The sequence below is a fragment of the Bubalus kerabau genome, chromosome 4, assembly GCF_029407905.1.
Source record: "Bubalus kerabau isolate K-KA32 ecotype Philippines breed swamp buffalo chromosome 4, PCC_UOA_SB_1v2, whole genome shotgun sequence".
NCBI classification, from domain to species: domain Eukaryota; kingdom Metazoa; phylum Chordata; class Mammalia; order Artiodactyla; family Bovidae; genus Bubalus; species Bubalus kerabau.
In genome coordinates, this window is record NC_073627.1 from 125963134 (window position 1) to 125989872 (window position 26739).

General features: G+C 48.6%; 2 protein-coding genes across 7 annotated transcripts in view; one reads left to right on the top strand and one right to left on the bottom strand.

Moving 5' to 3' along the window:
• Window positions 1-773: 773 nt before the first annotated feature.
• Window positions 774-12291, bottom strand: ATOSB (atos homolog B). Of its 6 annotated transcripts, none has more exons than XM_055578446.1 (9): window positions 12194-12291; window positions 4740-4883; window positions 3526-4495; window positions 3327-3385; window positions 3051-3156; window positions 2772-2930; window positions 2408-2476; window positions 2149-2303; window positions 774-2010 (listed from the first exon to the last, which is right to left on the bottom strand). In XM_055578446.1, the coding sequence occupies exons 3-9, from the start codon at window positions 4417-4419 to the stop codon at window positions 1857-1859; spliced, it is 1596 nt and encodes a 531-aa protein (XP_055434421.1). In that variant the 5' UTR covers window positions 4420-4495; window positions 4740-4883; window positions 12194-12291; the 3' UTR covers window positions 774-1856. The 6 variants fall into 6 exon arrangements, 5 of the variants coding, with proteins under 5 accessions (XP_055434421.1, XP_055434417.1, XP_055434419.1 ...); XM_055578442.1 differs by having other exon boundaries at window positions 2149-2324; XM_055578444.1 differs by having other exon boundaries at window positions 2149-2324; window positions 12183-12264.
• A 10069-nt stretch (window positions 12292-22360) lies between these two features.
• The window catches only part of UNC13B (unc-13 homolog B), a 208364-nt gene continuing 203985 nt past the window's right edge, over window positions 22361-26739 (top strand). The window contains exons 1-2 of the mRNA XM_055578450.1: window positions 22361-22430; window positions 23800-25930. Of these exons, the coding sequence (XP_055434425.1) occupies window positions 25909-25930 (22 nt within the window). The 5' untranslated portion in view covers window positions 22361-22430; window positions 23800-25908. The remainder of the gene's footprint in view (window positions 22431-23799; window positions 25931-26739) is intronic.

The following is a 26739-nucleotide window of genomic DNA, read 5'->3' on the forward strand; positions in this document are numbered from 1 at the left end:
AAGGTTCTTGTTCTCTCTGAACAAGCCCAAGCTTCCCAACACAGTGACCAACTGGAGGCTATTTTCCACGTGTAGGTGGCCCAGATAAGCCTCCCAGAGTTCTTTAGCCCCACTGGAGACTCAGTTTACCCTTTTGAGCGTATAATCGCCCCATCTGTCACCATAGCGACCAGGCGACTGGCGCTGCCTCAGAGCCAAGGTTGCCATGGTGACATTCTCTGGTAGTCCTGCTGTGTTGTACCCAGCCCTCCCACTGGGGACTGACCCCATTCCCGTTGCCATGGTGATTGGGCCTAACAGTGATTGGACGGACTGAGATTTCTCTCCCATCTTTTCCCAAGGCACCATAGCTTTTCTACCTCTACCGCGTCAGGGTCTATTAGGCCAGGTTCCTTTACACACATGGTCCAGCACACAGCCCCAAAATTCAAAGTTCACCCTGCACACATCTCTGATGCTCTGGCACATAGGACTTGCATAGTCATCCTCATTTTACATATCAGAGTGCTGAAACTCAGAGGAGCTAAAATCATCAATAGAACCTGTATAAGAATCCAGATCTACATTCGAAGTTCAACTTTTATGGCAGAACCTTCCCCATCACGCCACCCCATGATATGAAAAGAGCTAGACCAGACCCTAAGAATCATGGGGGTCTCCCCTAGATCTCCTGGCCTCACACCTTTTCCCTGGGAAAGGGCAGAGTCCCAGCTCCAGTTAGGTCCTCCCATCCCCATTCCCATGCTGTCCCCAACAGAATAAGTAAGGCTTAGTTCAAGTTTCCAAACAAGAGTTTATTCTTTATTTTTTTTTCTTAAAAAAAAAAAAAAGTACCAGGTGCGATTTTTTTCCTGGGTTGTTTTTTTTTCAAGTTTCAGCAAACGTTTGTTCCCCTCAGCCCAGCCCCAGGCATCAGAGCTAAGGCTGGGTCAGAGTCTAGACTGGGGAATAGGGTAGTTGGTAATTACATGACTGAGTTTGAGGGGTGTCCCTCACCCCAACTGAGGTAGGTGGGTCAGAATCTGGCCAGGAAGGAGGAGGCACCCTAGTCCTTGGCCCTGACTCTGAACCCTGAACACCTTCCTCAGTCAGGACCCCAAAGCGAAGAGACACAGGCAGAAGAAGGAGAGGGACAACCGGAGTCTGGAGTCCTAGATGTGTGCACAACTGCATGCACACGCTCTCTCTCACATACATACCACACACACAACACACACACACACAAACATACACACACACAAGTTGGCTTTCAGGAGGGGTGAGGTCAGGGAAGTGAAAGGCATTGGGAAGGACAGGGGAAGCTGAGCCTTTGGCTGGTGACTCAGTTCTTCTGGGATAACTTCTCTGCTCTCAGCTGAGGGAGAATACTTCTCCCACAGCCCCCCACATCAGCCTCTTCAACTCCTGAGGTTGGAGCAATATCTGAGAGTGGGAAAGGAGGGGGGGCAATGCCAATTATCAGGTTTGGGAGGTTACCAAGGCAATCCAATTTGAATAAATTATAAATTAAAAATAAATAAAATAATAAATGGCCCCTGCCCAGGACAGGGAGGCAATGCTGGCATGACTTGCCTGGGAACTTAGGACAACCTTGGGGTAGCTCCAGTTCCTCCCCACCGTCGCAGCCAGCCTGGGAAATCCCAAGGGAGGGGCCGGCACGTGGAGGACCCAGAACAGGGCAGAGTGTGGTAAGGTCAGAAGCTTTAAACACCCAAACGGTCAATTTGGGCATGAGCATGGCGAGGGCTTTAATTCAAGCCTGAAGGGTCTCTCGCCACCTCTCCAGGTATTCACTCTGTCCAGGATGGAGCAGGACGGGCAGGTCCTTGGCCCACAGGGGTTCAGGGCATTGACAGTCAGGGCAAAGGTGAGTAACGTGGATTGTGAGGGGCCTCGGTCACAGCCTGCAGTTCGTAGGGGAGCCCTGTGTCCAGTTCCAGGCTCCGGCGGGAAAAAAGCAGGCGGATGTCGCCATGCAGGCTTAAGCGGCCTGAGCGGGAGCTCCGGAACCTGGGGGAGGACAGGGTGATCAAAGTAAGACTCCAGACTGATAAGAAGCGAGGGGAGATCCTATTCAGGAAGGACATACCTGGCTTGTGGAAAGATACCTAGGCCTCCTGCCCAGCGGCCCCGGGGCCCTGTCCTCACCTGAGGTGCAATAAGTAGCAGAGGAGGCGGCCGGTGGGGCCAGCATTCCCCTCCTCACCCACAGGCACCAAAAAGAGGCGGTGGCGCAGGAAGGTCATGTGGGCAGCAGGCATGTCCGAAAAGTCAAAGGTAACGAGGAACATCTTCACCACAGTCTGGTTGGGGTTAAATAAGGTCTGGGGACAGCACAGGCAAGGTTGGTAGGGTCGAGGGGATGATTTCCACTCCCCACTCCCAGTCCCCCTCAGGGAAAACTCACCACTTGGATGGTGCCCACCTTGGGCACGCTGTAACCCTTCCTCCCCAGGGGACTCAGGTCCACGACGCCCTGGGAAGGCCAAGGAGTTATCATTCAAGTAGGGTGTGGGAGATACCAGACCACTCATCCATCCCCACCATCTCTCATCCTCGGACTTGGCCCCTGCCCCATACAAGAGTTCTCTCCCACTAGGCCCTGACTCTTAGGTAAGAACATCTCAAAAATCCCTCCAGAGCAGTTCAACTACTGCTCTCCACCTGAGTGCCTTTTCCCAATAAAGTCTTTTGCATTGTCAATTAAAAAAAAAAAAGAATACCTCCTGCCTCTAACCTCTCATGCCCTTTGGGTTGAGGTCAGGTCATACCAGGAAGGGAGCCGGGGCATTTTGCTCAGAAACGTCAAAGAAGGTGACAGTGACGGGCAGCGTGACATGCTGAGGGCAGTAGGATCCACTAGCTCCAATCTCTGCTGTGAAGCCCTCAATGCGGCCGGACGGTGCGAAGCGTCCTCGCAGCAATGATTCCTGGGGTTAGGGTAGGGAAACACGTGAGAAAGATGCTATCTGTTTTCCTTATCTATCCAAGCCACATGCTACCATCCCTTCCTGCAAGACCCACCAATCAAGGAATCCAAGGGGAACTACCTCAAAGTTGCCCAACAGGGTACGGCTGACAGCAGGGGTAGGAACAGGGGAGGCACTGGGAGGGCTCAGCAGGCCTGGTCCCTTCCGGAGGCTTCGAAGGGAGCTCCTGGTAGGGGAGAGGACACACGAGTGGGCTGGTTGACTTGAGATGTTCTGGGATGTTTGCTATTGTCCTTGGGCCCCACCTAAGGCCCCTTCCCTGAGGTCCCCTTGCCTGGGGTTGGAAAGAGAATTACAGTCTTCTGCCCCATTTTCAGGGAGAAGCAAGGCACTTACAGCTTCAGGCGACGGGCACCTTTCAGCCTCCGCCCCATGGGATTACAGTCTGTTGGGTCCTGTGGAGAGGAAAGATTAGGTAGGGACACTAGATGGAAGCCAGGCTCATCACAAGCTCTCACAGGAACATACCTCAAGCCATCACCTTTCCCCACACAGATATCCACGTAAGAGCAGACTACTTCCTCTCCTGGCTTACCAGCACAGGCTCCTTGGGCCCAGGCAGCAGGTGGCTCCAGAAGGGTGTGGCTTTGGCATCAGAACTGTTGGCAGCAGGAGGGTGGCCCAGGGTTCCCCGGCGCCTCCGAGGGGCTGGCCCCTCATCCTCAGAGCTGACATCCAGGGCTTCTCCAGCAGGAAGCAGCCTTCGCTTGGTGGGGCAGGGGCCTGGAGGTCCGGGGCCAGGGGGTGTGTGCTCGGGGCTGCACCCATTGGCAGTGCCAGGGGACTCCCTAGGCCAGGGGCTGCCCCCATTGCCCACCCCAGACACTAGGCTCTTACCCCCTATTTGTGCAAGACTGTGCAAATCAGTGTCAAGTGTGTGCAGCTGGCCTGGAGGGGCTGGCCCCAGGGACGCCCCCAGGGACCCCTGTCCCCTTGGATCTGGGGAAGCCCAGTCTCTGGTGTGCAAAGTACTGCAGGAAGCATTTGATGGGGGCAAGGGGGAACTTCGGGCCCCCGAAGTCCAAGGTGAGGTGGAGCTACCTCCTTGTTCCACAACACAGAGGCCGTGATGGCAGAAATGTTGGCTGGCCACGCCCAGTTTCAGCCCCAGTCCCTCTGGGCCCAAGAGCCCCACAGTAGGTGGCTCTTCAGGGGATAGTCCCTCTCTGGCCCCTAGTCCGGGGCCTCTCTTCAGCTCCCTGGGACCCTCGGTAGGTGGGGCTGGCCGTTTCAGGGCCCTAGGAGGCTCAGAGGCACCAGCTGGAGGGGAAAAGATGGATACCTGGTAGACCCCGGGGGATGTCGCCCCCCCCGCTGGGCTGTAGCCCATGAGCAGGCCACCCTGGAGGGCCCCCTGCCTGACTGCAGGCTGCGAAGGGCCAGCCTCTGGCTCTGAGGATGGAGACGTCTCCGCCTGCACGTGGCGCATGAAGCCCCGCCTTCAGTCAGGGGGGACCCCCCCCACAGCCTTTATGCTGGGCTTGGGCTGGGGGGCCTGGGGACATCTGTGCAAGAGAAGAGAAAAAAAGATGGTGAGAGGAATCCATGAATCGTCTCCCTCCCAGATGAAATTCAGATCCTCCCCTGGACTGGAGAGGTGACCTTGTGAGGTTCCAGCGGGGTGAAGATAACCAAATGCCCCAGATGGATTGATGGAATACAGAGGACACGCTCAACTGCTGAACAGGTGACCCGTTTCACTCAGGTTTCTAACTGAATCTGCTCCCCCTCCCTCTCTCTGGCACTCACCCCGATGAAGAGGCCTTAAGCCTAGCTGTGTGTTCCCTCTTCCTGGCTGATGTCTTGCTCTCCTAGCTTGCAGTCTGGTCCATGCCTGCTGCACTGGCAAGGTGACTGCCACCATTCCGTGCAGCTCCTAGGCTCAGCTGGACCCTGAAGAAAGAAAAATGGGATAAGCCTGGCATAAGCCAGGATCTCTGGAGCCAGTGGGAGGGCTGCGCTCACAGAGTATACCCCAGGACATCCTCCTCCAGTTTATAGAGGACATACTCCTTCACAGTACCCCTGCAGAGACAGAAGCAAGTCTTGGGATCCAGGGCCCAGAGGGCAGAACTGGGTTGTACAAAGAGTCACAGAGTGGCAGGTCTTAGCTCATTGTAATAGGATGTGACAAGTAAGTTGAGGGAGTAAAACTACTTGTCAGGGCCACCAGCTGGGGGACTCCTGCCCTAAATGAGATGGGGGATGAGAAACCCCAAGATCCAAAAGACCATGACAACTGAAAGGTGGCCAAGGCAAGAATTCAACTCTCCTAGTCAAGGCCACTGAGTTACCCAACTCCTTCCCATCTACCTATCTCTAAAGGAACAAATGCCACTCCATAATTCTCAGGGCAGAGGTCTTACAAAAATATCCCCCCCAATCAGGGCTCCTTGGAAGTACAAACCTCAGGCTAGCTCAGAGTGGGTCTTTCAGAGTTAAACTCCCAATTGTGCCCAGCAGTCTGTCCCTTTAACAGGAAGCAACAAATCTAACCAAAAACAAGTCTAGAGGGGGCAGGGTGTGGAGGAAGCACTGCTAGAAGACACTCTCCAGGGCCTGCCCCTCCCCCAGGCTCTGCAAACTAGAGATAAGGCAGTGACAGCCAGACAGCTGGAGTGCCTCGCTACTCCTCCGCAACACATCCAACACCCCAAAACTCAAACCACTGCTTTTCTGCCTGGGTACAAGATGGTCTTCACTAACTCGTCCACCCTCAGGAGCCCATATTGGGTGAGGGGATGTCAAATCAAAGGCTCTCTTCCTTCACGGGAGAAAACACTGCACGCAGGATCAAACTTATGCTTTGGTCAGTTGCCTTTGCTGCCTGCTATCCACAAAACACTTTCCTTTTCAGGGGGGAATGTCCCCTTATGCCTATCCAAGTCTTACCCTTCATCCTTGGCTAGGCCAAATGCCATCCTCTCCATCCTTCCTGCCAGAGGAAGGCTGTCCTGGACCATAAATATTTGTCTCTTCTGAGACTTCACTTATGGCAGTGTCACTGTCTCCTGTAATCCTGCGACAGTTTTGCTTGCTCTTGTAGGTAAGACTGACTATGGGGTTCTTGAAGATAGGTTTTACTTGAATCCTCTGCCTGACTCCAGGCACGGGGTAGGCACATAGCAGGGCTCAGAAAAGTAGAATACAAGCCCCAGAGATCTGGGCAGCGGACAGTGCAGAGAAGAACTCCCAACATGAGAGAAGCAGGGAGATTAATTGTATGAGGAGAATCAGCGACAACAGAAACGGGGGCGGGAGGCAGGGAAAAAGGGAAGCTTTGCATCTAGGGACTGAAAAGCTTTCCTACACCAAGTTCCCATCACTGCACCCTACACTATCCTGTTTCACCAAGTTCTCATTAGAACTAGAAGTCCTAAGAAAATTCTGGTTCCCTGTGGTGGGTGGGGTGTCTGGAAAGGGCAGGATGCCAATGGCAGCATTGTCAGAGGGTACAACCTGTACTCAACTCTTCCCTCCTTGCCTCTACCCACCCTGTACAGATTCAGGAAGGGCCTTTTCCTTAGCACTCCCACCCCTAGGTCATCCCAGTTGACCTCTTCAGCTCTTGCCCTGGGGAAGCATCATGATGACATGATGCCCTACTTGACCCCAGCATGACTGGCATCTGCTCATTACCCCAGAGCCCTCTCCGTTCCTGCCCTGTCAATGAAAAGCTCTAAGACTCACTTCTCTGCCACCCAGCCAGTCTGGCTCTAGTCCATGGCTTCAAGCTGACTCATGGGGCAGGACATGGGGAGGGGGAGGGGCAGGATAGGCCAAATCTCACTCTGGGAAAGGGTGGGCAGCAGCTGGCATCAAACAGCTGTGCCAGGCTGTGGCTGGCAAGGACTACAGCTCCCAACATGCCAAGGGAGCAAGGCCAGAAAAAACAACAAGTCCCAGAATACCATGAGGTCTGTACCTTCTGACACCTGCTAGGCCTGAGAGGTGGGATAGGTGGGTGTTGAGCTCCCAGACTTACCTTCCCTTTCCCTTCAGTATTAAAGATATCCATTTCTACCCTGATCAAGGAAGGTGGCAAGAAGAATTCTTCTCCATGTGCTTTCCACATTCACCCAGTTCAGAAAGAACCGCTACCAGCTGCTCTACATTTTGTCCCCACAGGCGTCTACACAAACTAGGGAGGCCATTCCCAAGGACCACTACTGTGGGTAGGTAGGTTACCCTCTGCTATTTCACCAACCCCTTGCCTCTGGCCTAGAGCCCTCCACCCTTCCTGGAGAGGAAGCAAATCTTAGCACCTCCTCCAAAATGAGCCCAGGAGACTCACCCCAGCACCCGGGCTCTAGGACTCCTTGTTCTGACCGATCCCCCACCTCCTGTTTAGCCTCCCAGGTCCTGCCTCACCTTTCTCCTCCTCACAACCTGGGACAGGCCCCATTCCGTACTGGAGCTTCGGAGATTTGCTATTTCCCCCTACCACAAACTCACCCCGTTCCCAATTTGGCTCCGCCGCGGCGCCGCTGCTCCGGGCCCTTCAGTCCAGTCCCGGTCCCTCCCCTCGAATGCCCGGTCCTCCCCGCCTCGGGCCCCCAACCCAGACAAAGGGTGGCTCAGGCTGAGTCCTGCTCTGCTAGGTTCTTCTCTGTCAGTTCGTGTGCAACACTAGCGGGCCCTGGCGCCCGCAGCCCCCAAGCCGCTGCTGCGCCCCTCCCCGCGACTGTCCCTCCCCGTGGCCGCCCCGGCTCTGCGAAGCCGACTCCGCTGCCCCTCTGACTCACAGGCCATTTCCTACCAGCTGATGGGGCAGCCCGCCCCGCCCAGCTCCCCTCACACCCCCGCTGCCGCCTTAGAGACCGCCACGCCCCCCTCAAGCTACGCCCCCATCGCAGCGACCATACTCATTGGCCTAAAGGAGGCCAGCCTCCACACGACCTCAAGGGTGAGGCACGCCCCCTTCAAAAGATGCCTGTCCATTGGTCCATAAGGGGGCAGGCCTACCTAGGGTTGCCCCGCCCATTTTAACCCCTCAACTGCCCGAGTCCAAAGCAGCTCTCAGCCCTGCCTTTTAACCCTTTCAAAGACGTCGGCCTCCCACTTCTCACCGCGCCCTTCCTCTTCAGAGGAAGGTTAATAGGACGGCCTAGGGCGTTCATAGACAAAGTTCGACAATCCCCAAAGTCAGCTTGCTCTTCCAACACTAGATTCCAAATATACCCACTCCCATTATCTCTCCGTGCCTTGCAAACCAGAGACCACAGGGCTGTTGAAGCTCAGGAAGCTTCCTTCGTGCCAGGATAAAAGGGTCTTGAAGTGGGATCTCATCTCCTTCCATTGAGAAATGGTATTCTTCCTTCTTTTACTCTATATTGATGTTGTTTTGCCTACATTAGAGGGCTTCAAGGGCTCCTGAGATAGGGATACATTTTAATTCAGGAACCTAGACATCATTATATCTTTAAACTTTCATTTTGAGATCGAACTGCTTCAGTCTTTCTGCCAGTACTCTTTCTATTCATAAGCCCTTGTTCAAGGAGGCAGAGCACCCAGGGAAAGTGGGATCGGAAGGCTTCTGCCCAGAGTAGGGGGAAATATGCCCAACTCTTGTGACAGAGCTCACCCCCATGACTCACAACTCCCTCGAAACTCCCCACCCTCCTCCTGAGTCACTGGGCCCCAAGCCCAGCTTAGACCCAACCAAATTAAGTGGCAGCAGAACCAGCATTCCTAATTCTTATTCTCTTATTACTGTAGCTCGCTAGGCTCCTCTGTCCCTTGGATTCTCCAGGCAAGAATACTGGCGTGGATTGCCATGCTCTCCTCCAGGGTATCTTCCTGACCCAGGATCGAACCTGCATCTCTTACGTCTTTCCTGCATCGGCAGGCAGGTTCTTTACCACTAGCGCCACCTGGCAAGCCCTATTCTTTAAATGACCAGGATGGAAACCTTTGCAAGGATTAGACATTAAAAGACACTTTTTTGAGGGGCTGATCTATGGGCAAGCTAAGAAAAGAAACAGTCCTGTCTACTTTTCCCTCTGCACTTGTGAAGTCAGACAATTTGGAACTTAAGAGGTTGCTAAGACTGGGGTCTTCCATAGAAAAAAGAGGCAAACACCAGAGCCAAAAAAGGGAAGACCCAAACTGAGGCCCTGGAGAACTGGCATCAGGCAGGGCATGCTCCCTGGCCGTACCTTTGGAAGAGCGAAGTGAATTCTTTTGTAGTTCAGAAGGCACCAAAGCCCCAAGGTCCTTGTTTCTACCTTGCCTGTAGTGCAGGCCCTAAGGGCCCTGAAGTTGTCACTGGACAGTAGAATGAGGCTCTCCTCCCCTACTTCCTCCCTGTGCCCTAGACTTAGGAAGGACAAACCTGTAACAATTCCTCTAGCTTCCTTTCTCTTCACCTCAGACCAGGGGGGAAACCCTGAAAAAGAAGTTGCCATGGACTGACTTCCTTGCTGGTTCCCTAATGCTAAGGGACAGGATTTAGGGAATTTTCAACACCCTGAACAAAGCTGCAGAGTACCAATCTAAGAGCCTACCTACCTTAGTAAAAGCTTACTGGGAAGACAGGTAGACATACAACACTGTAGGAAAGAAATAATCCCTTGGTGACCCCACCTTGTTCTATCTAACTGCCAAGACCATAGGCCCAGACCTTAGTCATCTGCAAAAGCCTAGGGGCAGTAGTTCAGGGGAAGGATCAAAGACGTTCTAGGCCTCAGTGTGCTCTGGGAGAGCAAGCAGCGTTGTACAATCAAGAGGCTTTACCTAGCTGCCCTAAATTCTTACTCTGCTTTATTATTTTCATAGCAGTTATCACCAGCTGGCACTTCTCTTCCTCTTTCCCCCTCCCTCTCCTTTCTCTCCCCCTGCAGTCACACACACATTTATTTCTCCCTGGGTTAGAATACAAGCTCCATGAGAGCTGCAACTCTGTTGTATTCATGCTAGTCCTCCCAGAATCAGTATCAATGCCTGGCACATAATAGGTGCTCAATAAATGTTGGCTCAAAGAAACATTGACCCCTGGGCTGAGTGAAGAGTATTCAGAAGCTGCTACTGCTGCTAAGTCGCTTCAGTCGTGTCCAACTCTGTGCGACCCCACAGAGGGCAGCCCACCAGGTTCCGCCATCCCTGGGATTCTCCAGGCAAGAACACTGGAGTGGGTTGCCATTTTCTTCTCCAATGCATGGAAGTGAAAAGTGAAAGTGAAGTCGCTCAGTCGTGTCCGACTCTTAGCGACCCCATGGACTGCAGCCTACCAGGCTCCTCCATCCATGGGATTTTCCAGGCAAGAGTACTGGAGTGGGGTGCCATTAGAAGACCTGGGTCCTAATGCCTGATCTTTCACTATGAGACCTGGAGAAAATATCAGTCTCTTCTTTCTTAATTTCCAAATCTGTAAAATGAGTTTGTATAAACAATTACCACTGAGGCCTCTAGAACTCTGACCTTATACTGCTATCATCCTAATGGCTATTGTTCACTCTTACCCATTTTCTGAGGATGGGTCCAAGCATCTGGATGCTCTGCTGCTTGTATGGAAGCAGAAAGTCTATATACTCCAGCCCCTGCATAGCAAACCAATGCCCTTTCTCTTCAAGCCCCACCCACTCAAACAAATGCCTCAATCTTGAGGAAACTGGAGTGAGTCCGCCCTAAGCCCGCCTCTCTGAGAGACAATCTGGGAAGCTGTGTTGCCATAGCAATCAGCTCCTCCTCAAAAGGCTTCAGCCTGCCCTTCTTTACCCCACCCTACCCCTCGGCTTTGTCTGGCTTTGGCACCCCCTCCCTCCCCAGCCAGTCTCTCAGCCAGAGGAGACTGGCTTGGGGCCCTTTTCAGCAACACTGTCACCCTCATTCAGCCACTGTGTGGAAAGCAGGCTTTCTCACCCTCTTGCAGCCTGCCCAGGGGCAAAAAGAACTCTGGCACTACATCAAGTCGCCTCAGGGAATCAGAGACTAGGCCCTAGTCTGGTTCAGATAGTCAGATTCCAAGCCAGGAGGGTGGGGAGCCATTCCCTGTCTCTCCCCCAGTGGAGACTGGAACCTCCCTTCCCAGTTCAGCCAACAATACTGGCTCACCTCTCAAAGCATGCATCGCAGACCCTCAGCGTTTCTCACCATTTCCCTCTCCCACAGAAGCCCAGAATTTTTGAGGGAATTAGGGTTCCCTACCCAGGAAAAGGAAAAGTGTGCAGAAATCAGTTTGTGGCAAGTGGTAAAAATGTATCTACCACTCACTTGGGGGGCTGCAGGGAGAGACCTTGGTAGTAGTGAGGGTGAGGTCTGGGCCTTGCTGGTTACCTAGGTCTCTGGCCATTGAGTACAAAGTCTGGGGCAGGGCACAGCTCCTAGACAGGCAAGGACCAGGCCAGGCCCCAGGCGAGGAAGGAAGTGGGAAATGAGCACACCCAGAGCTTAAGGGCAGGGCAAAGTGGGGGAGGAGGGGAAAGACAGGGACTAAGGCAAGCTTCTAGGAGGAACAGGAACTACAGTGAGGGGCTACCCAGAACCTAAGGGGGGAAGGGTCCCCAGGGACACCAGCTAAGGGAAAAATATCCCAGTCTCATCCAGACAGATACAGTCACACAAGCTCTAGTAGCAAGTGGGGCCTGCATCCTCTCTGAGTGCTCAGGCCTGAAGGTGGAGTTAGGAGCTGAGGAACCAGGAACACTGCAGACTGGCTTCTTCACCCCAGTAATCCCATCACCCTCATCCCTGAGACAGAGTACAAAAACCTTTTCCTGGAGTCTCTACAAAGCCTCCAGACTTTGTCAAGGCACTAGGGGTTCTTCCCTCCTCAGCTGGGGCCTGCAACCCCTTCCCCTCACACAGTGCCCACAGCCCCCATACCTTCTTCCTCCACACAGTCCCTCCCCCACTCTGGACCACTAGCCCGTCTCCATCACACAACGCCCCCTCCACGTTCCCCTAAAGCGCCTTCATATCCCCTCCCCCTCAAGTATCATCTCCATCCCTTCACTTCACCTCAGCCCCTCATATTGTACTTCCCAGCCTCACAAAGCGCTCCCGCCCTTCCCCACAAGGGGTACCGGAGAATGCACCTCTTAGCCCAAACATTGAGCCCCTCCCTCCTCCCCCAGCTGTTTTACTCCATCCCCACCCCAGCATTTCTCCAGATCTTTTCCTTCCCTGACGTGATCCTCCCGCCTCATGTCTACCCAAGCGCACCCCCGTACTTGTCCATTCTTCCACGCTCACCCGCCCCACACCTGTAGTTCCGTGAGTCCCGTTGCAACTGGGGAGGTAGTGGATTGGAGCAGTTACATAGCTGCCCTAGCTGCAGCCTCGGCCTGCAAACCTCGCCCCTTTGGTCCGAGCCCCGCCCCCGCAACGACACGACCCACCCTCTCCGTTGTCCCACCTCCCACCTTCCCCTGGCTCGTCCCCGTTCCTAGTTTCTTTAATTCCTGGGGCTCCTCCCCTGTAATTCAGGTCCTGCCCCTTTCTGGCTCCGCCCCTTCTCGTCTTCTTGGCGTCTCCACATTGAACCTCTGCTGGTCTTTCGTCCCACCCCGGTCCCCGCTCCACCCTTGATCCTCGCCCCCTTCTGGTCTTCGCCTTTCACTAGGATCCGCCCCTCGGATTCCAGGCTGGCAGAACCGGTGCCAGGCTCGCTTCCACTGCTAGCCCCCTCCCATCTCGGAGCCTCTCCCCCCCCCCCCCCCGCCCCTTCTCTGGCTGGCCTCACCCCGGCGCTGGCGCTGCAGCCCGGAACCGCTGGTTTTGATTGGCGGCGGTGGCCCCAGTGGATGGCGGAGGAGACAAAGTGATGGCTGCAGGTCGCCTGAGGGCCCACCCCGGCCACGTGCGGCTTCTGTGATGACAGGTCTAAAGGGGCGGGGCCTCAGCCCGCAAAGTGCAGCCTGGGCTGACCGGATCCGGCCGGAGATGGGGAGCCAGAACCTGCGCCAAAGCGCTAGCTTGCGGGCGCCCGAACCTGGTTGGAGCCCTCCCAGGCTTTCGAGCTGGTGTGAGCTGCCTGCGGAACTTGAGCCTCTTAGTGAAGGCGTCTGGGTTAGCGCGCGTATTTGCCCTAATAGGGGAGGTCTGTAGGGTTTGCAAAGTAGTGGAAAGAACTTCAGAATTCTGTGAAAATGCGGGAATCTGGTTGGCGGGGGTCTCAAGTCTCTGAGGAGGAGCAGTTTCTGTAGCCTACGGTGTGCAGGAGACAGGCAATAAGAGGTCTGTAGCTGTGGAGGTAGGTCAGCGAGAAGTCTGTGAATTTTATGAGCCGAAGTAGAGCCTTTGCTTTGTTTAAGTGTCGACTGAACTATGTGACTGTTAACACGCGTTCTGTAATTTCATTAGCGCCTGAGTCTTCAACTTCCCGGGAGCCCCACGAGTTCCCAAGATATGTCCAGGGGAGGGCGATGCTTACGAGCTACCGGTAGATGGCAGCCCAGGTCCCTTGCAGAGCTGAGTGGCTCTGAGCCCAGAGCCTAGTAAGCTTCTCGATGGAGCCGGAGGTATTGATGGCTGTGTGATGGACTGGACCTGGTAAAGTTATCTCGAAGTCTCAGATTCTTTAGATCTCTGTGACTTTCTTTCTGTGAGTAGTTAACAAGCGGCTTTACTAAACACCAATGGTGCGCTAGGCAAAATGAAAAAAGAAAAAGAAAAAAATGTTCTGCTCTTACGGAACTACTCAGATTGTCTAATACTTCTATAATGCTCAGTTCAGTCTCTCAGTCGTGTCCGACTCTTTGCGACCCCATGAATCGCAGCACGCCAGGCCTCCCTGTCCATCACCAACTCCTGGAGTTCACCCAAACTCATGTGCATGAGTCGATGATGCCATCCAGCCATCTCATCCTCTGTCGTCCCCTTATAGAGGGTAAAATTGGAAGGGTTTTGTGTAGTGGAAAAAGCTCAAATTTGAAGTCATTTGGTTTGGTAAAGACTCTAGACTAGCTGTATTGGGCAAATTACTTGATTACTAGCTAAACTTGGGTAAATTACTAGATTTAAAAAAACTTTTAAAAAAGGTTTTTATTATCAGGATCATTTTAAAAGTCTTTATTGAATTTGTTATAATATTGTTTTTGTTTTATGTTTTTGATGTTTTGGTGGGAGGCATTGGAATCTTAGCTCCCCACCAGGGATCCAACCCACACCCCTTGCATTCAAAGGCTAACGGCAACCACTGGACCGCCAGGAAAATTCCTAAAAATAAACTTTTAATTTTAGAATAATTTAAGATTTACAGAAAATTTGTGAAGATAGTACAGAAAGTTTCTGTGTACCCCACACTCAATTCTCCACTTTGTTCTCCACAATTGTTTAATAACATCTTACATTAGTATGGTACGTATGCTATAAATAATTAACCAATATTGATACATTATATATATCAATACATGTAAATAAGTATTTAGGATACATCCTAAAGGAGATCAGTCCTGTGTGTTCATTGGAAGGACTGATGTTGAAGCTGAAACTCCAATACTTTGGGCACCTGATGTGAAGAGCTGACTCATTTGAAAAGACCCTGATGCTGGGAAAGATTGAGGGCAGGAGGAGAAGGGGACGACAGAGGATGAGATGGTTGGATGGCATCACCGACTCAATGGACATGCTGCTGCTACTGCTGCTGCTAAGTCGCTTCAGTCGTGTCCAACTCTGTGCGACCCCATAGACGGCAGCCCACCAGGCTCCCCCGGCCCTGGGATTTTCCAGGCAAGAACACTGGAGTGGGTTGCCATTTCCTTCTCCAATGCATGAAAGTGAAAAGTGAAAGTGAAGTCGCTCAGTCGTGTCTGACTCCCAGCGACCCTATGGACTGCAGCCCACCAGGCCCCTCCATCCATGGGATCTTCCAGGCAAGAGCACTGGAGTGGGTTGCCATTGCCTTCTCCGCAATGGACATGAGTTTGGGTAAACTCCGGGAGTTGGTGATGGACAGGGAGGCCTGGCGTGCTGCAGTCCATGGGGTTACAAAGAGTCTGACACAACTGAGCAACTGAACTGAACTGATACACTATCGTTAAAGTCCATACTTTATTCTGATTCCCTTAGTTTCTACCTAATGTCCCATCCAGGATAACACATTAGGTTTAGTTTTCATGTCTCCTTAAACTCCTCTTGGCGTTGATATTTTCTCAGACTTCCTTGTTCTTGATGATCTGAACAATTTTATAGACAATTTTATTTATCAGATATTTCAGATATTTTGTAGAATGTCTTTCATCTGCAATTTGTTTGATGTTTTTCTGATGAGGAATCTCTTGCAAATCCATTTTCCCATTCTGTAGCTTGCCTATTTATTCTCTTAGTGGAGTCTTTCAATGTGCAGAGGTTCTTTAACCTGTCCAGTTTACATCTTTTTGTTTATATTCAACGGTTTTTATGCTGTATTTAAAAAGTCTTTGTCTACTTGGAAATGAATATATTATCTTAGGTTATTGTCTAGAAACTTTATTATTTTACCTCTTATTTAATCATCTGGAATAGATTTTGTGTATAGTGTGAAGCAGATGTCAAGATTCATTTTTCCCTCAGTTATTCAGTTGAACCAGAAACTTTTACAAAAACTATTATAGTACAATTTCCAAAAAGTTAAGAGCAAGATTCTTACAAGAAGATAGAATGAACATATGCCAAAGATAAGCAGGTAAAGCATGTGTAATGAGCAATTGAGGAAATTAGGGGTTATATTAGTCAGAGTTCTGGGTGTGTGTATATGTAGAGATACAAATGGAGAGGTTTTATTATAAGGAGTTGGCTCACAGTACTGCGGAGGCTGACAAGTCCCAAGCTGTCAAGCTAGAGACCTAGGATAGCTGATGGTGTAGTTCCAGTTCCAGTCCAAAGGCCTGAGAACTAAGAAAGCTGCCAATATAGTTACAGTCTGAAAGCTGGCAGCCTGAAGACCCAGGCAAAACTGATTTTTCAGTTCGAGTCCACTGGTAGGAAAAAAGACTAATGTCTCAGTTCAAAGGAAGTCAGTCAGAGAGAAATTCTCTTCTTCAGTCCTTTTGTCTATTCAGGTCTTCCACTGATTAGGTGAGGACCCTCCCCTGCCCCACCACATTAGGGAGAGCAATCTGCTTTACTCAGTTAAAGTGAAAGTTGCTTAGTCCTGTCTGACTCTTTGAGACCCCATGGACTATACAGTCCATGGAATCCTCCAGGCCAGAATACTGGAGTGGGTAGTCTTTTCCCTTCTCCAGGGGACTTCCCAACCCAGGTATCAAACCCAGGTCTCTGGCATTGCAGGCAGATTCTTTACCAGCTGAGCCACAAGGGAAGCCCTTCCTGAGTTAAGGAAGCTTTACTCAGTGTACCTATTCAAATGTTAATTTCATTCAGAACCATCCTTATAGACATATCCAGAATAATGTTTGACCAAATATTTGGTACCCTGTGGCCCAGTTAAGCTGACACATAAAATTAACCATCCTGGGTATTCACAGGCATTTGAAAAAAGAATGCTAAAATGAGATTTTAGGTTAGATATAAAAGTAGTTAATGTCTACAGGATAGTAACACCATAACGTTTTCTAATAATCAGAAATCCTTTGCATCATCACCAGACAAAAATCTATTCGTTAACATACAACTTCACAGAGTTAGCCTTTATTTTTGTTTGTTTATTTATTTGAGGGGTGATTTCTTTTTTAAAAATTTATTATTGGAGCTTTACAATGTTGTGCTTCTGCTGTACAACAAAGTGAATCAGCTGTATCTATACATATGTCTCCTTCCTTTTGAGTCTCCCTCCCACCCCGCCCCCCTCCTGCCCCTCTTGGGCATCACAGAGCACCAAACTGAGCTCCCTGTGCTATATAACAGCTTCCCACTAGCTACCTATTTTATACATGGTGGTACACAGAGTTCGGAGAAGGCAATGGCACCCCACTCCAGTACTCTTGCCTGGAAAATCCCATGGACAGGAGAACCTGGTGGGCTGCAGTCCATGAGGTCTCTAGGAGTCGGACATGACCCAGCGACTTCACTTTCACTTTTCACTTTCATGCACTGGAGAAGGAAATGGCAACCCACTCCAGTGTTCTTGCCTGGAGAATCCCAGGGACGGGGAGCCTGGTGGGCTGCCGTTTATGGGGTCGCACAGAGTCGGACACGACTGAAGTGACTTAGCATAGCATAGCATACACAGAGTTAGCCTTTAATTAATAATAGATAATGAGTAAAGCAAAAGTTTGTTGCCTGGGTAATCTTTGGCTGCCCTTGCTGTCTTTTCTTTGCAGCGTTTCCAAGTTTTGGATGATTTTTATTAAGAAAACAACCCTTTCCCCCTTTTCTATGCAATGTCTGTTTTTCATAAAACACATGTTCATAATATATGATGTGTTCCTGTCCCTCCTTGCACCATTGTCGCACTGTCTTAATTACTGTGTTGATATGTGGTGGTGCATATCCTCCAACTTTAAGATCATAAGATTATATTGACTATTCTCGGCCCATTCCATTTCTATATAAATTTTAGGATCAGCTGGCCAGTTTTCATAGACACACATACACATGCCTATCTTCTAGGATTTTTATTAGGATTGCATTAAATGTACAGATAAAACAGTTTTTTTGTAATTCTTTGTTGTTCCAAATAATGTCAACATTCCCTTATTTAGTAAGAGTTGCATCCGGTCCCATTACTTCATGGGAAATAGATGGGGACACAGTGGAAACAGTGTCAGACTTTATTTTTTTGGGCTCCAAAATCACTGCAGATGGTGACTGCAGCCCTGAAATTAAAAGACGCTTACTCCTTGGAAGGAAAGTTATGACCAACCTAGATAGCATATTCAAAAGCAGAGACATTACTTTGCCAACAAAGGTCCGTCTAGTCAAGGCTATGGTTTTTCCTGTGGTCATGTATGGATGTGAGAGTTGGACTGTGAAGAAGGCTGAGCGCCGAGGAATTGATGCTTTTGAACTGTGGTGTTGGAGAAGACTCTTGAGAGTCCCTTGGACTGCAAGGAGATCCAACCAGTCCATTCTGAAGGAGATCAGCCCTGGGATTTCTTTGGAAGGAATGATGCTAAAGCTGAAACTCCAGTACTTTGGCCACCTCATGCGAAGAGTTGACTCATTGGAAAAGACTCTGATGCTGGGAGGGATTGGGGGCAGGAGGAGAAGGGTACGACAGAGGATGAGATGGCTGGATGGCATCACTGACTCGATGGACATGAGTCTGGGTGAACTCCGGGAGATGGTGATGGACAGGGAGGCCTGGCGTGCTGCGATTCATGGGATCGCAAAGAGTCGGACACGACTGAGCAACTGAACTGAACTGTGAAACTTTACAAGAATCTTTTCACTTTAGGACCAACGGAAAAATAATAATTTGGTGACTCTAAGCACACTGATCTTTTAAAACAGAACAAGGAGATTTTATTTTGCCAAATAGTCTTTCTGGGTCAAGAAGTAGAATATATATTTTAAGGCATTCCAGTGGTTTTAAATTTTCACATACTGAGTTTGAGTAACAGAGTGATATTCAAGTAGAGAAACCTCGTGGGTTATTAGACATATAGAGGAGAGCAGTCTGAACCAAAGATAAAGATTTGGAACCTACTGACATATATAGATAGCTGTGGGCAAGGTTTAGAGTTTGAGGAGGAGGAAAAACAAAGGCCACACATGGAGACTTGAGGTTCTACTTCACATCTGTATTACATAGCTTAAAGAAGAAAATGAGTCAGAAATAGTAAATTAAGGAGGAAGAGGGCTCTAGATCTTATGTATGCGTGTGTGGTGGACATGCCAGCAGGTCTTGGTTTGTGCCAGAGAGCTCCTCATGGTGCTTATGACCACTGGGCAAGTCTTAGTCAGTCCTGAGTTCCTTCTCCCCACCACCTGCCCCTTCCAACTCCACTCGCCCCCACCCACTTACTCCCTCTCTCCCCAGCATTACTAAAATCTTTGTGTGTTTTGGCTCTTGGAATTGGTAACTGTTCTCTTTTTGCCAGATGGGGTTGATTATCTCCAGAGGATGAGTTTGCCCATCTGTTCAGGTTCATAAAGATGTGAATTGAATTTCGACTTTCTTTTAGGATTTTCTCCTACCATGCCCTGTGTGCTTGGCAGCATTATGCCGTGTGGATCAGCCTTCAGCCCCTGACAGCCATTCCTTCTCCTTCTGTCCACACAGCTAGGCCCTGGGAGCCCTTGGCTCAAAAGACAGATGTTTTGGGAATTCTCTGGCAGTCCAGTGGTTAGGACTCTGTCGTTCCACTGCAGGAAGCCTGGTCGGGGACCTAAGATCCCTGCAGCTGTGCATGTGGAAAAAAAAAAAAAAAAAAAAGATATTTTGTATAGTGTATTTGCAGCTTGTTCCTTTAGCAACAGATTGTATAAACTTTTGTCTATGCACAGGGCCTATTCAAATAGCCTTTCTGCTTTTATAGATAAAATCTCAGTGATGAAACAAACTTTCCTTATTTCAGTTGAAACTGAGATGGTAGTTGGGGTTACCCTTCCCTTTGAGATTAAATAAAATTGCATCTAGCCCTTTACTCCATATTCAGTGGGAAGTCTAGTGCCATCCTGAAGCCTTCTGTGAATTCCAGGAGTGGGGAGGACGTTGACTTCTCATGACCATTCTGAGCCTAGGGTCCCTGGCCCTTGCTGAATTTGTAATTCACTAGTGTTTCACCTCCCTCGGCTGGTCTTTTTGTTTTTTTCTAACCTAGACAGAATTCTTTTTCTCCCCCAAACCCCTTATGGGAAGCATTTGTGAATGGCAGGCTTTACTGAAGCTTTGGGGGTGATGTAAGGAATAGAAAAATATCTACCTAAATAATTTAAAATTGAATATTTGAACCTCCCAGTTCCTTAAATATTCTTAAAAGACATTCAACCATCTAAGGATTTTTTTTTTTAACCCTCTCTCATATTCCCCTGCACATCTCTCTATTCACAATGCTTTATTAAGCCAAACCATTTTTCTATACCCATCTCTTCTGGGAGTTTATATTTGCATATCAAAAGGCTTATTGTTATAGAAGACAAAATCCTTAAAGAAAACCCTTAGGCCCTCTGACCCTAATCCTGAAGGAATGTGTTCTTTTGTGGTAATGAAAATACATTAATAGATCATTGGAGCATTATTCTCTGTTTTAAAGCAAGTTACTTTAAGTTCTGTGTTCCTCCTTTCTCAGAAATAGGTCATATATTCTAATAACAAAAAAGAACATTTAATATTTACAAATTGTTGGAAGTCCTCTGTTTTGAGATAATGCTGATTTGATTTTTATCTTTCTGTTAAAGAATAGTTTCCCAAATGAAGTATGAGAATTGTTAAGTGTATGTTACTAAGGAGACCCTGGTTTTGCCTCAGGAGAGACTGTAAAAGGCCTGACAACAGTTGACATCTGCCTTGCTGTCCTATACCCCTGATTTGTAGTAGAGACCGCTAGTCTGCAGGGCCCAGGCTACGAGCATACTCCTCTAGAGGTCATTTGCCTCCAAACCACAGAAAACATCAATTTAGGATTCAAAATGGTTTGGACAATTAACGAATCCTTTAGTGTTCCCTGGAACTTCCACTGCTCCCTGGTATTTCCACTGCAGAGAAATGTTTGATTGTAGTAGCTTAAGAAATAAGTCCAAGAAAAGAAAATTGCATCTCTTCACTTTTTAAAATTTATTTGGCTGCATTGGGTTTTAGTTGTGGCACTTGGGGTCTTCGTTGTGGCAAATGGACTCTCTAGTTGTGGTGCATGGGCTTAGTTGCCCTGTGGCATGTGGGATCTTAGTTCCCTGACCAGGGATCAAACCTGCATCCCCGAATTGCAAGGTGAATTCTTAACCACTGGACCCTCAGGGAAGTCCCTCTGGTTCCCTCTAATCACCTTTTGGTGAGAACATTTGCTTGGAGAGTTGAGAACTTTGAAAGTATTAAGGATAAATCAAAATTATTTTCTCCATTTATTAAGGGCAAAGGGACTGTTTACCCTCCCCCCAGTTCTTAGTGTTTTATTGGAGACATGGTAAATCTGAGTCCTTATTCTAACCTTGGGAATAAAGATAAATCTCTCTAGGGATTAAGTCTAGTCCCCAGTCTTTACAATATAGAGGTATCTCCTATGTTGTGAACTAAATGAACTTTAGATATTCAAACAAGGGTCTCTTTGGAGATGTACAGGAGATTAGGATGTGCAGCCTTTTGTCTCTTGAGATATTGTTCTTTCTTCTGCTTTGCTGTATAAATTAATGAGATTTTATCCTAATTTTGCAGTCATTTTCAGGCTATCTTTTATTGAAGGAAAATGGAGAACAAGAGAATGGTCATGTTCCAGGTCTTGGGCAAGTTCTTGGGATTGGCCACCAAGTGAGGGTCCTTGATGTTGCTCAGGAAAGAATTTAGGAGTGAGCCTAAATGGTAAAGTGAAAGTGGATTTATTTAGAGAGATACACATTCCGTAGGCAGAATGTAGTCCTTCTCAGAAGGTGACAGGGCCCAGGGCTGTGGGAGTGGTTAGTTTTTATGGGCCAGGTAATTTCATGAGCTCATGAGTGGGAGGATTATGCCAACTATTATTGCCTCATTTTCTTTATCAACGAAATATGGATTAAAATAGTTATATTTTTATTGACTGAAATCTGTATATCTAGCCTGGATTGCTTTCTCAGGGTCAATTACATATTACATGCTGTCTAATGTGACTATCTGAAGGTTATCCCAGCACATCTCAAACTTAATATACATGTCCAAGGGACACATCTTTGTCCTAAAAACTACATTAACCATAGCATCATCTTTTTAGCCAGTCTGATTTATTTTTTTAATGTATTTGGCTGCACCATTCAGTTTGTGGAATCTTAGTTCCCCAACCAGGGATTGAACCTGGGACCTTTCAGTGAAAGCACAGAGTCCTAACTACTGGACTGCCAGGGAATTCCCTAATCTGAATTTAAAACTCTCTCATTTGCCCTCTCACCCAGTTGTTGGCTATGAAAGAAAGGATCTTATCTTCTCTACTATATTCGTAGTCATTGTCTCCCAAGTTCCATCACTTTTGCCTCCTTAACACTGATGGAAGGGTTAGGGGGATTGTCTCTTTCCTTCCCCCTCAGTTCTATATTTACTGCCCTAGTTTAGTTCCCCCTCATCTCCCATAGATCTTTCCTATCACTTATAAACTATTTAAAGATACGAACTGTGATTACCATGTTACTTTTGTATTGTCTCTCTATGCCTGACTTAAGGGGTGTTTAATAAATATTTGTCAAATTGAGTTATTTATCTGTTAACTATTTGATTTATTCATGGTTGCACCATGTGGCATGTGGGATTTTTCGTTGCAGCGCATCAACTAGTTGTGGCACATGGGCTCAGTAGTTGCAGCATGAAAGCTTCCAGAATGCGCAGGCTTCAACAGTTGTGGCACATGGGCTTAGCTGCTCTGCACCATGTGGGATCTTAGTTCCCGGACCAGAGAATGAACCCCTGTATGAATGAACCCCTGTATCCCGCATTTCAAGGTGAATTCTTCTTTTAAATTTTAATTGAAAGAAAATTGCTTTACAGTGTGCAGGGTGCATTTTTAACCACTGGACCACATGGGAAGTCTCAGGAAGGGTAAACTTTTAATGGTCTTGGAGGATGACTTAAGGATGATCATAAAGTTGGTAGAGGGCTCCCCTGGAACAGGGTTTGTACTCTGCTCCTTCTGCCTGAGAGTTTCCAAAAAGACAGCAGCAATGCCAGCCCTTGGTATTTGGCTTTACTGTCTTGAGATTTTTGGGTTTCCATTATTACCTATTTTCTTTGATCCTTCCCTCCTTCCTCCTCATTTCCTGGATCTCAAAAAGTCTTAGTGCTGAGCTACCTGCCAGCTAAATCTAAGTGTCAAATCCATGCAAATGCTGAAGAACTTTCAAGTACTGTGTTGGAAAAATTAATGTAAACAGTGGGACAAGAAGGTTCTGGCTTTTTATCCCTGTTTGAGTTGCTTCTGAAGATACCCTAAGCTTTCTTATGAGCATACTTGTTCCTAGTCAAGTGCCTAGAGAGCAGAGGACCTTAGTGCTTTCTTCCTCTGAACTTTTAACTGGGAAACTGGGATCCCTCAGCGTCTGCATCACAACCTTCAGACACTGACTGTTGCTCTGCCTAGTGTCTTTTCATCTCCCAGCTGCATTCCCCCATCATGTTCACAACCTAAATAGTAACAAACATGTATTGGGCATGTAGTATGCACCAAGTATTTATTTATTTATTTATTTTTGCCCATGCTGCGAGTGGGCTTTCTTTAGTTGGGATGTGTGGGCTTCTCATTGTGGCAGCTTCTCTTGTTGTGGAGCACGTGCTCTAATGTGCATGGGCTTCAGTAGTTGCATTGCGTGGGTTCAGTATTTGCAGCTCGTGGGCTCTAGAGCACAGGCTCAGTAGTTGTGGAGTATGGGCTTAATTGTTCAGAGGCACATGAGGTCTTCCTGCACCCGGGATTGAACCCGTGTCTCCTGCTTTCGCAGGCGAATTCTTTACCATTGAGCCACCAGGGAAGCCCTAATTTAAAAGCATTTTGTCATTTAAACCTCAAAACCCTTTTATGAAGTAGATACTATCATTATTTCCTGGGAAACTGAAGTCATGTAGCTTGCCCTAGGTCACAAGTACCAGAGCTAGGATTCAAATCAAGTTATGGCAGGCAGATTTCTAAGATGGCCCCCAAATGATCCTACCTCCTGGTGGTATTTATGTCCTTGTGGAATTCCGTTTTCCTGAGTGTGACTGCTTCTGATGAAAAAAAATAAGGAGATATCACTCTATTCTTAGATTAGAAAAGATTGTGACTTCCCTCTTGCTATTAGACTTTATTGCCTTCTTGGTTTGCATGCTTTGAGGAAGCTACCTGCCATTTTGGAGAGGTCCACATGACAAGGAACTGAGACCAGCCAATGCCAATAAGGAGCTGAGGCTCTCTGTTCAAGTGCCCAGGAGAAATTGAGACCTGCCAACAATCATATGAGTGAGCTTGGAAGTGAATCCTTTTGCAGTCCAGCTGGAACTTTGCTTGCAGTCTGTAAGAAACCTTGAACCAGAGGATCTGATTAACCCATACCCAGATTTCTGACCCACAGAAACTGTGAGATAATATTGAAATTTTTTTAATTGATAAAGATTTTTTAAATGTTATTGTTCAGTGTTACAGAGTACATATCAGTATATCACTCCCAGTTTGCTGATGGGAAATATGCTTGTGTAGACTTTTGAAGTCAACTTGGTGTATATATTGATAGCACTAAAATATTTTTGTTTTTTTAAATAAAAAAATTTTAATTGAAATATAGTTGATTTACATTGTGTTAATGATTTGTACAGCAAAGTGAGTCAGTTATACATACTATACCTTCTTTTTTAATATTCTTTTCCATTATGGTTTATCATAGGATATTGATAGTACGGTAATTATTATAGTAATAATATTGTTCTCTGTGCTGTACAGTAACTGTGAGATAATAAATGCAGTTTTAAGCTACTAAGTTTTGGGGTAATTTGTTATATGACAATAGGTACTATACCAGGTGAATATGATTGGCTTCAAATTTTCATGCTCTTCATGATTTTATTAGGTTGTTTCCCACTACTCTATACTGTTTCCAAGTGCAGAGTGACTTTCCATCCTTTGTTAGATGGCCTCTGCATCCCCTAGGAGAATCTCTGGTTCCATAAGAGTTTTTTGTGTGTGTTTTGTTTTGTTTTATTAGTTTTTATTTGGTCTTTATTCTTAGTTCCAGAGTCCAGAAGTTCAACACCTTTTTAGTCCCTTGCTCTTGAGGTTAGGACAGCTGGGCTAAAGAGCTAGATATTTCAACGTCCAGAAGTCCAGAGAATGCCCATCAGGCATCTTTGTTGACTAGGCTTGTGGAGTTGCTTTGCTCAAAATCTTTCTTTGGATATTTCTCTAAATTTGGACAAACCCTGGATAAATCAAGTCTTCCCCTTTCCTTCTCCAGGCTCCTACTTACAGCTAGCTAGGTTTGCTTTTGGAGGGCAAAGACCCTGTTAGATTAATATAGACCCTCTCTGGGTCTGACAGGCAGAATCCAGCTGTGCCAACGGCTTGCAAACACAGAAACTTGAGCAGGGCTAATGAAGAATTGGAGCTTCCCAGGTGACGCATTGTAGAGAATCCGCCTGCTAGTACAGGCGATGAGGGTTCAATCCCTGGATGGGGAAGATTCCCTGGAGGAGGAAATGGCAACCCACTCCGGTATTCTTACCTAGGAAATCTCATGGACAGAGGAGCCTGGTAAGCTACAGTCCTTGGGGTCGCAAAAGAGTCGGACACGACTTAGCGACTAACCAACAAATTAGTTTCAGTGTGGTACTTTCCTGTTAATATTACAGAGGGATAGATTCTTCAAGGAAGTCGGACAGAAATTCTCAATGAAAAGAATCTGTTCCTGCGTAGAAGCCCCGCCCACATGAAAGGGGCACAAAGCTGCAATTCCCGCCTCACACAGGTGCCGGGGAAGCCCGCCCCTCTCGGCTGTAAGCCTCGTTAGTGGGCCGAGTAGCCTTCATTCTTTTACTGAGGAAAGCGGAAAGGGACCCCGCCTCCTACGTGCCCCTCGGGGGCGGGGCGGCGGACTGGGCGTGAGTTGATTGGCTGGGAGGCGGGGCGCCACGGCTAGGCTCTATCCCGGCGCTCGCTCGGATCCCGGGTGGAGTGAGGGAGGGAGTCCCGATCGCCCTTACCTCCCAGCGATGGCGCCGTGGTGCCGCGCCCAGTCCCCCGCCTGCCGGCCGGTAGTCCCCACTATCGGGAGCCCGCTCAGACGGTGAAAATTGGAGCGGGTCAGACGGAGCAGCGGGACGCTGCCTGCGACGGGGACCATGAGGAGCGGCGAGACCCGTGGGGTCGATAGCGGGAACTGCCGCGGCACCTGCTAAGAGGAGAGAGGGAGCGGCGGCGGGGCGGGGGCGCGGCGGAGGATCGCCGGCGGCTCGGCCATGTCGCTGCTCTGCGTGCGCGGTGAGTGCGCGGACTGGGGTGGAGGGACCGAGGTCGCTCAGGGATCTCCACGAGCTTCCAGTGGGCGTCGGGTTACCACCTTTTCCAAACTTCACGCCCCGCCCGTGTCTCGGGAAACCATTATGTTAACTCCTTTATGAACATCTTGAAGAGTTCTTTCCACTCTCTGTTGTTTTTCCTCACGCTCCTGTGAGGGACTGTTACCTCTCCGTTCCGGTGGCCATGTGACAGTGTTGTTGGCTGGCAGGCCCAGATCCTATTAAATAATATCCAGAGCTGTCCTCTAGTGAGAGTGGACGAGCTAGGGAACACGGATAGCGGGCGTCAGTTCAGTGCGGGCAGCCTCTATTCTTTTCTTCCTTCTCGCCGCACCGTAAAACCTCAGTCGGCTTAGTAGCAGGTTCTTTCTAATCGTGCTTTGAAGGAGTACAGCTGTCGTATCCCTTTTTCCAGTGTATTTATTGGCGTTCCACCTCCCTGTTGCTTGTCTTTGTCCCCTGCTCCTCCTGTGTAGTCCAGGCTAACTGTATGCTCATTCGACTTGAAAAGGTTGTGTCGGCTTCTCTTCTTTCAGAGCAGAGCATAAGAAGTATGATTTACTTATTTATATTTACTTCTCTCACACTAACTAAAGGTGAAGTCCTTTATTGCTTTTCCACTGAGGACGCTTGACCCACCTGAGAAGATATTTTAACTCAAGAGCTTTGGGGTTTATGAAGAGGCAAGGTGTGTCGACTAAGCTTCATGAGGGTAGAGGCTGTTTCTTAATGGTTTTTGTGTTCTAGGTGCCTGATATAGTAGAAGCTCAG

Coding starts and splice junctions, on each gene's coding strand:
- ATOSB (XM_055578442.1), bottom strand. CDS start 4,419: ATGCGCCACGTGCAGGCGGAGACGTCTCCATCCTCAGAGCCAGAGGCT. Junction 3,157..3,326: donor GGTGCCCGTCGCCTGAAGCT/GTAAGTGCCTTG, acceptor CTCCCCTACCAG/GAGCTCCCTTCGAAGCCTCC. Junction 2,931..3,050: donor CCCTGTTGGGCAACTTTGAG/GTAGTTCCCCTT, acceptor CCCTAACCCCAG/GAATCATTGCTGCGAGGACG.